This window comes from Chelon labrosus, assembly GCF_963514085.1.
Source record: "Chelon labrosus genome assembly, chromosome: 19".
Classification (NCBI taxonomy): Eukaryota; Metazoa; Chordata; class Actinopteri; order Mugiliformes; family Mugilidae; genus Chelon; species Chelon labrosus.
In genome coordinates this window covers 20,542,135-20,558,906 of record NC_140352.1, presented here as the reverse complement: position 1 = coordinate 20,558,906, position 16,772 = coordinate 20,542,135, and the positions used below count along the sequence as shown (strand labels likewise).

The window sequence follows — 16,772 nt, the reverse complement described above, 5'->3', positions numbered from 1 at the left end:
ACCCCTGTCTTAGGTGCTATGGTTTGTGTCCTGGTCCCTCATTTCATCCTGACATGGCACATCCACTTGGCACGGGGACAGAGCAGGTGTGGGCCAGAGGAAATCTTTGCATTTGTGGAGCACTAGGAGGAGAGCAAATTTGCATCTTTATTCTTTACATATAGGAGTACATCCAAGAGGACACACAATTACACATCTTTCTTCTCGATTCAGGGCTCCACAGGGCTTTCGCCTAGCTAGTGCCTGATTAGTGCCTGATTAGTGCCCGGGGTCGGTGCAGGCCATAAATGTCTGGGGTGAGCTGGGGGCTGTGGGTGGCCTTGGTGGGGGTCCAGTCTCCCAGAGAGGCCTCAACTGCCCTCTGGTGAACCAGGCTGTGGGTAATGGAGGAGGCGGCGTTCCCCTCCAGCTGAGAAAGCACCACCAGCACCTGCCTGCAGGGGGAGACATAGAGAAAGACAGGAAAACATGAAGGAGCTGAGAGAAAGTCTCCAGTTTCAGGCATTTGCAAGTTCTGTCTGATGGATTGAGTACATGCAAAGCGTTCTCAATACAAATACAGCATTAGTGAAGTCAAAGATGGCATAATAAAGTACAGGAGTATGGAGGGAGCTGACTTTGACGGTCTTCTAACCAGTATAATTTATACACTGCCTGGCCAAAAAGAAAAGTCGCTACCTGGATTTAACTAACCAAACAGGTGTGAGCCTCCTATTGGTAGGGTGGCCATACGTCCGGATTTAGGCCGGACAGTCCTGAATTTAAATGTCCGGTGTCCGTAGCAGCCTCAAGCCGGACGCTCAAAAGAGCACCTTTGACCATTCTTAAATCAGTTAAAATACAGGTGGTCTTCAGCTGCACACACGCACATAGATAAACACAAATACACTGCAGACATGTCCCCAAAGGACTGAATCACTGTGGACTTTTCAGTTCAATATTCACCCGTTACATGGTGTTTTTTCTTCTTACTGTCTTTTGTTGTTTACATAAAAAAAAGTTCTATATGCTTATTAAGAACTAGAATGTATATTTTTTGCATTTATTTATTTATTTTTATGTAAATTTAATTTGCACATTTAAGGCCATAAATGTTCTGCTTTGTGGCACTGCACTTTGCAAGACAGATGTATTGAATAAATACAAATACTGTGAACAAATACTTTTCGCCTTCTCAGGAATATTTTTTCCTCTTCTGTTACACATACATCATGATATATCATAGATAAATTGTCTTGTGATGAACAGAGTATCTCAGAATCACCGTATCATGATACCATCTTTATCATGTACAAAATTGTATCGTCGTGGGGAGTACACTAGAGTTGTATGTTGCGATTTTTCTTTCCTCACTCAATGCCGCAAAGTGTCCTCCTTTTTGGTGTTGTGGAAATGGCCACCCTACCTATTGGATAATTACTGCATGAGATCTTTCAGCTGGCAACAAGTTATTTAACCCCAACTGATGCAATGAGTAGCTTCTCATTTCTTAAACAACTAAACGAAAGACATATCCTGTGGTCGTGAAAAAGATGTTAGCAGAGAAAACATCTAAGGAGATTGAACAAACTACTAAAATTGGGTTAAGAACTGTCCAACGCTTTATTAAAAACTGGAAGGCTAGCGGGGAACCATCGTCTTTGAGGATGAAATGTGGTCGGGAAAAAATCCTGATTGATCGTGATCTGCGATCACTTAAACATTTGGTGAAATCAATGGAAAATAAAATGGTAAAAATACAGTAAAAATACCTCTAGTTTCAAAAGAAAATGAGAAATTCTGATGACATATGGTGAAAAATAAAAGCTTTTCCAGCATCATTCACACAAAAATTAATAGGATATGCTTTTCTGCTGAATAAGATTACATGGCTGCTAAATGCTTTCCTATATAAAAGGAAGTGAACAAACTAACAATAGTGTGATGCTGCAGTGCTGCATGTTTTTATCAAGCAGTGATGTTCTCGTTAGATGGAGGGAAAGGCAGTAAAAGACATAGTTCTCTCGCATGGTGACTTTTTACAGTATCCCATTATGTGGGCCATAACTTTGGGGTGATAAGGTATTAAATTTACATTAATGTAAGCTGTAACGCACTAACTGAACAACATCCAAAGAAGCTAAATTCTGAGAAATCTAATGAGGTGTGAACAGCCACGCCACGCTCGATGCTTCAAGTGTGTACCTTCAAGCAACAGCGTGAACAGTCCAACAGGGACCAACAGAAAACAAAGGCACCTATTAACTGCACTGGAACCAGCCTGAGGTAGATTATTAAGAAATATAGAGGACTATTCCCTGTGCGATCCTTGTGTTTATATAAGCATGTACGTAATGTTTGCTGCACCTGTACCAAATGTTCCCAGAGCATTAAATCTCTTGGCTTGTTACTTTTTCAGGCTCCCACCGTGGCAAAATAAAGCGCGTACCTGTGTAAAGGCGGTATGCTGTCGATGGTCTTGAGGCTGCCGCGTGTGGACACCACATTGAAGCTGCCAGTGCAGTCGCAGCAGACGTGGAGGTAGTACTTGGGGTGGCGGTTTTCCACCACCACGATGAGTCCCGCCCAGTCGTGGGTCAGGTGGTAGTATGTCATGCCCTCGCAGCCCTGAGAGCACACAGGGGAAGCAGCACAGGCGTGTAAGAAGAATATGTACATGCGAGGTTGGCACATGTGAACATAGCCTGTGCTTTCACTTTATACTGGTGTATTGACACAACTACCGTATCTGCAAAGATACTGGTAGGTTTTAGCCACTATGACTCTTGACCCGGTGATATTTTTAATAATCAAGATTTGAAGGTCTCTGGCCCTATCAACAGAAAGGGTGAGGAATCCATGAAAATGTTACACGTTTACTTCGGCAGAGTGAAACTCCAAAGCAGGGACAACTACTAAAAATCTATCCAGTGACTGTATTAAAGGCAAGGCAAGGCAAGGCAAGGCATTTTTATTTATATAGCGCATTTCATACCAAGAGGCAACTCAATGTGCTTTACATAAAAACAGAACAAATTAGAACACACAGTTAAAAGCAAGAACAAAGAAAAAGAAAAAAAAGAAAAAGAAAAGTGTATTATATATATACATATATTAAAACGATTAAGAGGATTTACAGTGTAAATCCAAGATTACGATTTAAAATGATTTAAAAGGGCTCAGCCATATGCACATGAAAAAAGAAATGTTTTTAACCTAGATTTAAAAGTGCTTACAGTTGGGGCTGATTTCAGCTCTGCTGGTAGTTTGTTCCATTTGTGTGCAGCGTAACAGCTAAATGCTGCTTCACCGTGTTTGGTTTTAACTCTGTGCTCCACTATCTGACCTGAGTCAGTCGATCTCAGAGCTCGACTGGGTTTATACATTGCTAACATGTCATTCATGTATTCTGGACCTAAACCATTCAGTGATTTGTAAACCAGTAGCAGAACTTTAAAGTCTATTCTGTAGCTGACTGGGAGCCAATGTAAAGACTTAAGAACTGGGGTGATATGCTCTGATTTCTTTGTTCTGGTTAAAACTCGAGCTGCAGCGTTTTGGATGAGCTGCAGCTGTTTGATACTTTTTTGGGGGAGTCCAGTCAGAAGACCGTTACAGTAGTCAAGTCTATTGGAAATGAAAGCATGAATCAGCTTCTCCTGATCTGTTTGCGACATGAAGCCCTTAATTCTGGATATGTTCTTAAGTTGATAAAAGGCTGTTTTGGTGATTGATTTGATATGACTGTTAAAGGTCAGATCTGAGTCTATCAGCACGCCAAGGTTTCGGACCTGGTCTTTAGTTTCTAGAGACAGTGACTCAAGGCGTTTACTGACAGTAACCCTCTTCTCTTTATTGCCAAAAACAATGACCTCAGTTTTTTCTTGATTTAACTGCAGGAAGTTTTGGTTCATCCAATTTTTGACTTTCTCTAAACAGTGACACAATGACTCTATTTGACTGCAGTCATCTGGAGACAATGCAAGATATATCTGTGTGTCATCTGCATAACTATGATAGTTGACATTTGAATTCTGGAGAATTTGACCCAAAGGCAACATATATAGGCTGAACAGAAGGGGTCCAAGAACTGACCCCTGAGGAACTCCATATGTCATAGCCACTGGATCGGATTGATAGCTTCCAATGGTCACAAAATAACTCCGCTCCTCCAAGTAGGACCTGAACCAATCTAGTACTGTTCCGCTGAGTCCTGCCCAGGTTTCCAACCTGTTCAGCAGTATACTGTGGTCTACAGTGTCGAAAGCAGCACTGAGATCCAACAGGACCAGAACTGACACCTTGCCTGAGTCAGTGTTCAACCTTATATCATTCAACACTCTAATGAGAGCTGTTTCTGTACTGTGGTGAGGTCGAAAGCCTGATTGAAATTTATCAAAGAGTCCACTGGAGTTTAAAAAGTTGCTAAGTTGATTAAAAACCACTTTCTCAATGATCTTGGCTATAAAAGGGAGATTTGAGATAGGTCTGTAGTTGGTTAACATGGAAGCATCCAGCGTTCTCTTTTTTAAGAGTGGTTTGATGGCAGCTACTTTTAGGGCTTTAGGAAACGCGCCTGATTGAAGTGAGCAATTTATTATTTGCTGCAGATCTGTTTGGACAGAGCTTACAATAGTTTTAAAAAAGTCAGATGGCATTGTGTCAAGACAGTATGTCGATGGTTTAAGATGCTGAACTGTGTGCTCTATGGTTTTTTGGTCAATTGTATTAAATTCTGACATAGCTGATTTATTCCTAGGTGGTTTTAAGGATGGTGTCATTTTATTATTTCGACGATTTGTGTCGATATTTTGTCTTATAGATGTGATTTTTTCATTGAAAAAGCAAGCAAATTCATTGCATTTTTCTGTGGAAGAAAGTTCTGAAACTATCTCTTTTGGGGGAGTTGTAAGCTTATCAACCAAAGCAAACAGAGTGCGAGTGTTGTTGATATTCTTATTAATCATTTCAGATAAGTGTTGCTGTCTAGCCTTGAGTAACCCGTGGTTAAAATTAAAAATACTTTGTTTGTAGAGGTCATGGTGAATTTGAAGTTTAGTTTTTCTCCATTTACGCTCAGCTTTCCTGCATTCTGTTTTCAAAGCCTTCACCATCATAGTGTTCCTCCATGGTGTTCTCTGTCTGCTCAAGATCATCTTAGTTTTAATAGGTGCAACAGTATCCATGACATTTGAGATTTTCAAGTTGAAATTATCCAAGAGTTCATCAACTGTCTCTTCACTCACGGCTGGTGACATAGCTATAGCCTCCATAAACTTAGCACTGGTATTCTCATTTATGCACCTTTTTCTAACAGACACAGAGGTTAACTGAGTGTTTGGAGTTATCTGTAAGTCAAAGAACACACAGAAATGATCTGAAAGAGCCAAGTCCTTAATATCAACAGAAGAAATGTCAACACCTTTGGAGATAACCAGATCCAGAGTGTGGCCTCGAGTGTGTGTGGGCCCTTTCACATGTTGGGAGAGGCCAAAAGTGTCCAGTAGAGAACAAAGTTCTTTGGCATTTGTGTCCATGTTATTGTCTATGTGAATATTAAAATCCCCCGTTATGATAAAAAAGTTGTAGTCCGTGCAGATAACTGACAGCAGTTCAGCAAACTCATCAAAGAATTTTCCTGGGTATTTTGGTGGTCTATAAATGATTAGAAAAATTACTTTTGGATCCCCCTTTACTAAAAAACAGAGATATTCAAAAGAGCTAAAATCACCAAATAAAGTTTCCTTGCACTGAAATACTGATTTAAAAATGGCAGCAACTCCACCTCCCTTCTTACCACTTCGACACTTATTCATAAAACTGAAATTTGCTGGTGCTGCTTCATTTAGAATGGTAGTACAGCTACATTCAGTCAGCCATGTTTCACTAAGAAGTAAAAAGTCTAGATTATAGGTTAAAATGGAGTCATTTACTAACAGAGATTTGTTGGCTAGTGATCTGATATTGAGTAGGGCTAACCTTGTGGAGATAACAGGAGACACTGGTGAGTTTCGGGGTTGACAGGCTATACTCAATAGATTGGTAGATTTAATTGAACCCTTTTTATTTCTCCACAGTTTAACTACTTTTCTGTTACCCGTCATCACAGGGATTGAGAAGACTGCCTGAACTCCATAGGGCCCTGACTGTTCCTGGGGAAGAACATAGTTGATATCAGTATTGCAGCCTGGACCCGGCACATATCAGTCAGATTCACAGATATGGTTCAGAGGAGGTGGGGGGGCTCGGTGACTTTTGGTCGAGGGTTGTTTCCGAGGTGGTGGAGTGGGAGGGACTGGACGATGGGGGAGGTTAATGGGGGAAAATATGGGATTTTGGCGTGGTGTTAATTGGATTCCAATATTGACAAGGCTCTTCATCCTGTCGGTGAAATCCAGAAGTGGGGAGTCCAGACTGAGTGGAGAGAGTTGGGGGCTGGGTGGGGTCAGGGGGGATGAAGGTTGGGAGTCTCTTGTTGGGGCTGGGGGAGACTCCACTTGTTGGGCTGTTGGGGCTGGGGGAGGCTCCACTTGTTGTGCTGTTGGGGTTGGGGAAAACTCCTCTTGTTGGGGGGAAGATGATGATGTTGCAGGTTCTTTCTGGATCCGCTGTCCTCCGTGGTCAGTCATTATCGCAGCGCCTTCGCTAGAGCGCCGTCTTATCTGTTGTTTTGGCTTGTCTTGCCTCTTGTCCTTGACAAGGGCTGTTGGTGTCTGACGCAGAGAATAAAAAATGTTGGAGCTTAGCAGCTGTACTCCTGACTTGTTAAGGCAAACTCCATCTGCCTTAAAGAGGTGCCTGCGTCCCCAAAAAATGTTGAAATTGTCAATAAAGTTCATTGATTGAGCGGCACAGGTGTCTTTGAGCCACCTGTTTAGCATCATCAGCCTGCTGAATCTCTCATCTCCTCGCCGAACTGTCGGTAGGGGTCCACTGAAAAGCACCTCAGTATTTAAACACTGAACTTTGTTCATCAGATCAATAAAGTCTTATTTTAATACCTCCGATTGTTGCTTCACAACATCAAGGGCTCCTGTGTGTATGATGAGAGATTTCAGTGTCGGATGCTCAGCAGCAATGTTTAGGATCTTCCTTGAGATATCAGACACCATGTCGTTGGTAAAACAGAGTACTTTGGTGTTTTTCTTGGTGCAAAATTGTTTTATTTCATTCACAGCTCCGTCACCCACTATCAGAGTTTGAGGCCCAGTGGTTAGCTCTTTCGGTAGCCTTTTAGCATAAGATTTAGCTTCATACCTTTCTCTGGTGCTGGGAGATGAGCCTTTTTTTGGGGAGTCAGGGTTATGTGAAAGTGGAGCAAATCTGTTCTCTAGTAGAATCCCTGCGTCTTGAGACAATTTGCTCTTCGTTTTAGTAGTAGCCTTGGTCCATGAATGCTTTCTCCTTGGTACTGGCGTTGAAGAGACATTCCTGTGTGATGGCAGTGCAGGCCACTCGGTGTCATCATGAGTCTCCGGGTGCTGGGTTCTGCCTGATAACCGTCTTCCCATATCTGAGGGAGGCGATTTGTAGTGTTTTGGCTTTACACCAAGAGAGTTCCAGGGAGGACAGGTTGCTTTACTGCCATTTACACCTGGCTCCTGCCGCGTCGTGGTGGTGCCAGTTAGCTTTCTGTTAGCCTGTTCCCTTTCATTGTTTGGGGATATCGGTAGAGTAGTTTCATTCCCATAATGTCCATTAATCTCCACATTCACTTCGAGCCGATGAATTTTTGTTTCCAGTACTGCTATCTTCTGGAGCAGTTTGTGATAGTCATCCATGGAAAAGGGAGGCATCTTGAGCAGTAGCCTGGCTCGGTTTGCTTAGCTTAGCTCCTCGATCCCAATCACTGCAGCTGGTATAGGTGTCCTTGTAGGCCACGCTCACCAAGTAAAACAGTTTTAAAATAACAGTGGTAGCTTGCAGGAACTTTCAAAAATAAAACTCCAAGTGATATATGGGTGTCCAGGATCCACTTTCCATAAGTTTATAAGCAGAAGGAATCGATTGCAGTGGGAAAAGATAGATAAAAGCAATAAAAGCGGAGAGCAAAGGAGTGAAGCGTCTGGCTTGCAACAGAGCGACCTTCAAAGGTCAAATATGAGTGGCACTAACTGCTTTAGCTGCTGTCGTTTCACGTCCAATTGCCCAGGAACACGTTCCAGTGTGTAAAGATGTCTGTCAGCAATACGTATGTACGAATAATACAAAGATCTTTTTTCTTCCCACGACTCAGGGCCGCTCACATGATTTATTAATAACCAAAAAAAATGTATTTGACCACATAGTTATCCAACAAAGGTTCAAAAAAGGCAACTGGACTTGTAGAGTTTTGGAGAAGACGTTTCACCACTCATCCGAGTAGCTTCTTCAGTTCTAGGGGACTGGTGGGAAGTCTGAGCTTTAAATAGGAACTCCTCCTGAAAAAACTTGCTTGTTATGCTAATAACCAGAAACTGGTGCAGCTAATTTCCATTAACGACTGGGTACTTACCTGTTGTTGAGGGGGGACAAAACAGTCTCTAACGATGGTGCTCTAACGACTCTTGTCCGTCAGAGGCTCCAGTGTCAAGGTGTGAATGAGATTGAAACTTCTTGGGGACAGAAGTTAAAACTGTATTGTAAATGGGCGGCACAGTGGCGAGGTGGTTAGCACTGATGCCTCACAGCAAGAAGGTCACCGGTTCAAATCCATGGGCCGGCTGGCCTTTCTGTGTGGAGTTTGCATGTTCTCCCTGTGTCTGCGTGGGTTCTCTCCGGGTACTCCGGCTTCCTCCCACCATCCAAAGACATGCTCATTAGGTTAATTGGTGATTCTAAATTGGCCGTAGGTGTGCATGTGAGTGTGAATGGTTGTCTGTCTCTGTGTGTGGCCCTGCGATGGACTGGCGACCTGTCTAGGGTGTACCCCTGCCTCTCGCCCGATGATAGCTGGGAATAGATGGCTTCCTTTAAATGGCTTCCTTTCAAACCATCTGTCTTCTCTGGCTAAGATTTGGACGTTGTTATCTTCAAAGGAGTGTCCTTTGTCCTTCAGGTGTAGGTGGACCGCTGTTTGGTTTCCCCAATGTATAAATCCGTACACTCCTCACTGCACTGAACAGCGTACACCACATAGTTAATGTGGCTGTTATGTCTGCTCCCTGAGTGCTCAGCCCACCTATTGTGAGGCGTGGATTCCTGGAGAGCTGAAGAGCTGAATGATTTAAGCACTTAAAAAGCACTGTCGTCCTATAAAACACGAGCTAATGTGACAACACTTTTAGGGAAGCGCTGTTCGAGAGAGCCAGAATAATTTGTTTTCTTGCGTTTCAGCAGCTGTGTGTGTGCGTGTGCGAGCATGCAAGAGAGAGGGCGCACGTACTTGTACAGTGGCTAGCAAAAGTATTCATACCCCTTGAACTTTTCCACATTTTGTCACATTAAGACCACAAACATGAATATATTTTGTTGGAATTTTATGTGAAAGACCAACACAATTGTGAAGTACAAAGAAAATTATACATGATTTTATTTATTTTTTACAAATAAAAAAATGAAAAGTGTGGTGTGCAAAAGTATTCAGTCCCCCTGAGCCAATACTTTGTGGAACCGCCTTTTGCTGCAATTACAGCTGCAAGTCTTTTGAGGTATGTCTCTACCAGTCTTGCACATCTAGAGACTGCAAATTTTGCCCATTCTTCTTTGCAAAACACCTCAGTCAGCTCATAGAGATGGAGAGCGTTTGTGAACGGTTGTTTTCAGATTTTGCTACAGATTCTTGATTAGACTTAGGTCTGGACTTTGACTGGGCCATTCCAACACATGAATATGTTTTGTTTTAAACCATTCCATTGTTGCCCTGGCTTCTATGTTTAGGGTCATTGACCTCCTGAAAGGTGAACCCTCACCCCACTCTCAAGTCTTTTGCAGACTCCAACAGGTTTTCTTCCAAGATTGCCCTGTATTTGGCTCCATCCATCTTCCCATCAACTCTGACTATCTTCCCTGTCCCTGCCGAAGAGAAGCACCCCCAGAGCATGATGCTGACGCCACCATGTTTGACAGGGGGGATGGTGTGTTCAGAGTGAAGTGCAGTGTTAGTTTTCCGGCACACATAACGTTTTGCATTTAGGCCAAAAAGTTCAATTTTGGGCTCATCTGACCAGAGCACCTTCTTCCAGATGTTTGCTGTGTCCCCCACATAGCTTCTGGCAAACATCAAACGGCACTTCTTGTGGTTTTCTTTTAACAATGGCTTTCTTCTTGCCACTCTTCCGTAAGGGCCAGATTTGTGCAGTGCACGACCAACAGCTGTCCTGTGGACAGATTCCCCCACCTGAGCTGTGGACCTCTGCAGTTCACCATGGGCCTCTTGGCTGCATCTCTGATCAATGCTCTCCTTGTTCAGCCTGTAAGTTTAGGTGGACAGCTGTTTCTTGGTAGGTTTGCAGTTGTGCCATAGTCTTTCCATTTCCGGATGATGGATTGAACAGTGCTCTGTGAGATGTTCAAAGCTTAGGAAACCTTTTTTATAGCCTAACCCTGCTTTAAACTTCTCCACAACTTTATCCCTGACCTGTCTGGTGTGTTCCTTGGACTTCATGATGCTGTTTTCTCCCCAATATTCTCTTAACAAACCTCTGAGGCCATCACAGAACAACTGTGTTTGTACTGAGATTAGATTACACACAGGTGGACTCTATTTAGTCATTAGGTCAACATTCGATCATTCAGCAATCATCAGGTGACTTCAGAAGGCAATTGGTTACACTCAGAGAAAAGGGGGCTGAATACTTTTGCACACTGCACTTTTCAGTTTTTTATTTGTAAAAACAATTGAAATCATGTATAATTTTCTTTGTACTTCACAATTGTGTGCTACTCTCTGTCAGTCTTTCTCATAAAATTCCAATAAAATATATTCATGTTTGTGGTCGTAATGTGACAAAAGGTGGGAAAGTTCAAGGGGTATGAATACTTTTGCAAGCCACTGTATATTTAAAAGCAGAACAGGATTCAGGACTCTGGTAAGAAAGTGGCTCGCAGAGTTGCAAGGCTTCCCAAAGTTTCACGGACATATGCAGTCCGTGCAGTAAGTATTTGGAAAGTTTTACAACATATATTTTCATTCTTACGACTCTGTGCTTTGACACATTCAATTTGAAATATAACATAATGAGGGATTGCGAAGTATCAGCTTTAATTTGAGTCAGTTTATATCTCTCTACAAAGAACTGTGTGCAAAAGATGAATATCACTTTTAACATATAGAGCCCAAGTTACAAGTTTGCTGAAGTGGTGCAAGTTTATTGGAGTTCAAGGTCATGGTGAGCCTACCGACACAGAGTGGGTCCGAGACCGGAGACTGACCCAGAATGCAGGGCCAGAGCACAGATATACCCTGTCCCCAGGTGTGGTTGCAGACAGTTCCTGAATAGATCGTATAGTGGATGTATATTGGTCAGTCGAGGGCAACTTTACACAGGAGGGTGAACTTAGTAGGGGGCAGGGGTGGCTCCCAGACATGGTCAGAACAAAAGGGCAAAAGGACGAAGGAGTGCCACTCAGGTAGTATGATCAAGGCTCTGATCAGCAGGGGAGAGGAGACGGGGAGGGTAGACAAGGGAGTATGAGCAGGAAACTCTGATCAGCAGGGGAGCTGAGGGAGACAGGAGAGAACAACATATGGCTGGAATTGCCCCAGACGTGTCAATGCCAATGTCTCTTCAAAGTTTACTTCTTCAGTATATAGTGGATGAATGCTGTTTCAATGTTAGCTCCTGTGCAAAAGAGTTTATTCAGACTTAGGCGGAGCCAGTAAGAGAAGCAATGAAATAAAGACGATGATGATGAGGCTTACGAATCCATAAATCTGTCAGAGATACATCAAAGTAGTTGGTTTGACAAAATCAGCAGTTGGGTAGCTGGAAGAGCGAGGAGCACAAGTCCGAATCACTTAATCGAGTCAAGTTTGCCTCCAGGATAGAGATGAACTTGTTTTCAAACAAGCCGAGTTGTGGAGCAACTTCTGCAGACTGCTGAAACAATAATCACCCTCTTATCAACATGATGGGAGGCCCAAAGCAAACAAAATGGTTGCCCGCTGAACTGGCACACCAGCATTTATTGATGATCCCACTGCTGAGGGAAGCCACGGGATGAATGCAAAGATACATGGGAGCGTTAAACTCATTAGAGGACTCATTATCATCCATCAGGACTAAAGCCATAAATATACAGCCAAAGCAACTAAAGAGACTTTCAGGATGCAGAGGTGGATCACCCTTGGACTGGCTAAGTCAAACCCTTGATAATAGACAGAAAGCGCATTAATTCAAGCAAGAGCTGAAGGTGGATGCAATAAAGGCCTGGAAGAGAATCATCAGTAAAAGTATGAAGTGTGTGCAGGTGTCTATAGGTCTAAGACATAGGTCGGCAATAGGCGGCCCGCGGGCCAGATGTGGCCCGCAAGCAAAGACATCTGGCCCGTGAGATTGTTTGAACTAGAGAAAGAAAATAAAAATATAAAATATACTTTTTAAAAATTGGACTGCCAGTCTCAAAAATGCTCTTTATTTGGAAACTTCATTTTCCAGAACAGAAAAATTTCCTCAATCTAAATGCGTATTTGTTTAACTGGATACGAGAGTGAATACGCACATCAGCGAGGTGCAGCGCGAACGCTCAACATGCAAAAACAAATGAAGTCAGTGGACAGTGCCTGGTGCTGAAACTCCAAACTCGTCTCTAAAACACAAGTTGTCATTCAAACAACGGACAGGCTTCATATTATTGTGAAAATTAAAACACGACTTTCTTCAAACAAGCCAGACATCAAACATAGGCATTTACGTACATAGAACTGTGAAAAGTAAAACACGAATTTCAAACGTAGCGTGCGTGTTATTTAGGCTAGGCCTTTCTATGACTGTGGTGGCACCAAAAATGTAAACTTATAACAATGCATTGCACTGTCAAATCGGAGCAAATCAGAGCAAAAAATCTGAATCCACTCGACCATGGGCTGGAGTGCTCGGCCCCTGAAACGACAGAGCAGACGTGCTACATTTACTGTAGGCCTGAATTATGCCTAGCCTACAACGAGACATTCATTAAAAATAGGCTACAGTTCAGATTTTAGACACAATAGCTGGTTTAGATTACTCACCTAGTGTGAAAAGTGGCATCTCCCGCTGGCCACTATTTTCTGGATATCTGGTGAAATAGACGTCACTTTAATCCTCAGGCAGTTCTCGAGATTTTGGTGAGTCAGTCTATTCCTCTCGTGCGTTTTTATTGCATTCATAGCTGAGAAGGACGACTCACATACGTAGGTGGAAGGGAACATTGTCAGAATGTAAAGTGCGACTTTCTTGAGGTTGCTGTATTCCTCGGAGCATAGTAGGCCAATCCAAAAGGCACTCACGGACTCCGCACTTCTGAGCGCATCTCGCACAACTGAGGTGGTTTGGAAGTCAATAATTTCCATTTCCAGCGCAGCCTGATCTAAAGAGGGGATAATTTCTTTCGCCAGGGAAGAGAAGTTGTCGGCTGGTTTTACTGCAGGGTCACGTATAAAGTCAATGATGTCTTTTGGGATGGAGTAGTCATCAAACCGAGAAGTGAAGTTGGCTCGTAGCCTCTTGATGAAGTCAACCATCAGCTCCGTCACTTCTCCTGCTGTCTTCTTCAGTGTGCTGAAATGTAGGAGCCTGCCGGCAGATATGTCTGCCTCAAGTATCTCAAGCTTCCTCGTGAATGACTCCAGTTTTTCAACCATGTCCACGATGGTTTTGTCTCTCCCCTGTAGCTGAAGGTTAAGCAGGTTTAGGTGGCCAAATATGTCAGATAAAAACGCTACATTGGACATGAACTTTTCATCTTCCAGCAGGATAAGATGGTCAGCTGCTGCCTTGCTCTTGCTCATTCCAAGGAACGCTTTGATCTCATTCAGTAGCGCACAGAAGCGATCCAGTGCTTTCCCCTTGCTTAACCAGCGCACATCATTGTGAAGCAGCAAGTCATCGTGGGCGGCATCTGCTGACTCAGCCACAAGTTGTCGGAAAAGCCTATGCTGGGTGCTTGATGTACCTCTGACAAAATTAATGACTTTCATCACTTTGTCCATAACATTCTTTAGCTCGCCATTCAGTCTGGCACAGAGGACACTTTGGTGGATGAGGCAGTGCAGCCCGTGCATTTGGGGGGCGAGTTCTTTCAGCCTGCTCACCAGACCTCTGTGCTTTCCCACCATAGCAGGAGCCCCGTCTGTCACGATTAGGTTAACCCTCTCAAATGATAATGAATGCAACTGAAACAACTCTTCCAGTTTCGCAAATATAGCATCTCCAGTGGTGTGCCCTTCTAATGGAATTAGAGACAGCAGCTCTTCCTTGAAATCCTTCTCATCAAAGTATCTCACATAAACGCACAACTGGGCTACATCTGTGTTGTCAGTGCTCTCATCAATGGCTAAGGAAAAGTAGTTTGCGTGACTGACACCGTCGACAATTGCACCCTGCACCGCATCAGACAGCGCTTCTATGCGGCGGGCAGCGGACCTCGCAGAGAGCGACATCTGTTTCACTGACGCGATCACATCATCCATCGACTTGTTGGTATCAAGTTCCTCCAAAACTGTCACCATCATCTCCTTGAAGACCTCTGCGTCAGTGAATGGCTTGGCGTGCTTTGCGAGCACCCAGGACGCTTTCAGAGATGCACTAGTTACCTTCTGTTGGGATGTGAGGCCTCGCACCAGGATCCTGTTGCTGTGTGCATAAGCACCTTTCAGGGCTTCGATTTTGCGCTTTCGTGCCTCTGTCTTCTGAGGGAATGCAACCTTGAAATTAGCATGCTTCGTTTCGTGGTGCCGTCTAATATTGTACTCTTTGCATGCAGAGACACCCTCGTTACAGATCAGGCATGTGGGCTTTGCATTAACAAAACTGGGGAGGATGAAGGCATAGTTCTCTGTCCATTCATCATGAAAGATCCTGTTCTCGCTGTCAACTTTTCTCTTGCGATGTTTTGATAGTGCCATTTTTTCGGACAGCTAACAGCAACAAGTGGAAATGTTTTTTTTTTTTTTAACAAACAGGCATATAATTAATAGCGCCCCCAATGGTCAGTCCACAAATTTAACCTACATCAGCCCGCTTGAATGTCTCAGTGCGTCTGCTCCGTCATTTCAAGATCGCCTATCATTTTCATTATCACCCCTCCTCCCCTATTAATTCATTATATTAGCCATTGTTTTGGTTGTGGCCCGCCATGTAATGGCTTGGAAAATATTTGGCCCGAGGCCAAACTTAATTGCCGACCCCTGGTCTAAGACTTCAGGGATTCGTTGAGTGCAATTGTTTCTCCACAAAGTTGAGTATGTTTCTTGGTTTTGTTTCTGTTACTGTGGAACGTCTACACATTGGGGAAATATGTGTTGAGAGCTTCATCTAGCATGCCACTTTTTGCGTGCTGATGGAAACCCATTCACATTAAAGCAGAGACTTTAATTCTGTATCCATTATCTTACTCAACACTGAGTGTGTTGAAGCACAGAGCCCAGAGAACAAAGAATGGGTTCCTGTTGAAATACTCATGGTCTGGAATGTAATATCACATTGAAAGATGATGAAACTGTGTGTATGTGTGTGAGACAAGGAGATGAGAAGACAGGGAAAGTCAAAGCTATTTAGCATCATACATTTATAGATCATTTAACTGAATCCTGGGTTACATTATCCTCTAGACCATAGGTCGGCAATAGGCGGCCCGCGGGCCAGATGTGGCCCGCAAGCAAAGACATCTGGCCCGTGAGATTGTTTGAACTAGAGAAAGAAAATAAAAATATAAAATATACTTTTTAAAAATTGGACTGCCAGTCTCAAAAATGCTCTTTATTTGGAAACTTCATTTTCCAGAACAGAAAAATTTCCTCAATCTAAATGCGTATTTGTTTAACTGGATACGAGAGTGAATACGCACATCAGCGAGGTGCAGCGCGAACGCTCAACATGCAAAAACAAATGAAGTCAGTGGACAGTGCCTGGTGCTGAAACTCCAAACTCGTCTCTAAAACACAAGTTGTCATTCAAACAACGGACAGGCTTCATATTATTGTGAAAATTAAAACACGACTTTCTTCAAACAAGCCAGACATCAAACATAGGCATTTACGTACATAGAACTGTGAAAAGTAAAACACGAATTTCAAACGTAGCGTGCGTGTTATTTAGGCTAGGCCTTTCTATGACTGTGGTGGCACCAAAAATGTAAACTTATAACAATGCATTGCACTGTCAAATCGGAGCAAATCAGAGCAAAAAATCTGAATCCACTCGACCATGGGCTGGAGTGCTCGGCCCCTGAAACGACAGAGCAGACGTGCTACATTTACTGTAGGCCTGAATTATGCCTAGCCTACAACGAGACATTCATTAAAAATAGGCTACAGTTCAGATTTTAGACACAATAGCTGGTTTAGATTACTCACCTAGTGTGAAAAGTGGCATCTCCCGCTGGCCACTATTTTCTGGATATCTGGTGAAATAGACGTCACTTTAATCCTCAGGCAGTTCTCGAGATTTTGGTGAGTCAGTCTATTCCTCTCGTGCGTTTTTATTGCATTCATAGCTGAGAAGGACGACTCACATACGTAGGTGGAAGGGAACATTGTCAGAATGTAAAGTGCGACTTTCTTGAGGTTGCTGTATTCCTCGGAGCATAGTAGGCCAATCCAAAAGGCACTCACGGACTCCGCACTTCTGAGCGCATCTCGCACAACTGAGGTGGTTTGGAAGTCAATAATTTCC

At 43.2% G+C, this 16,772-nt stretch overlaps 1 protein-coding gene across 1 annotated transcript in view; it reads right to left on the bottom strand.

Moving 5' to 3' along the window:
• Positions 1 to 247: 247 nt before the first annotated feature.
• The window catches only part of LOC311504301 (calpain-15-like), a gene marked incomplete at both ends in the record, with an annotated part of 41,274 nt that continues 24,749 nt past the window's right edge, over positions 248 to 16,772 (bottom strand). The window contains 2 exons of the mRNA XM_084567320.1: positions 248 to 434; positions 2,429 to 2,607. Coding sequence (XP_084423446.1) covers positions 248 to 434; positions 2,429 to 2,607 — 366 coding nt within the window. The remainder of the gene's footprint in view (positions 435 to 2,428; positions 2,608 to 16,772) is intronic.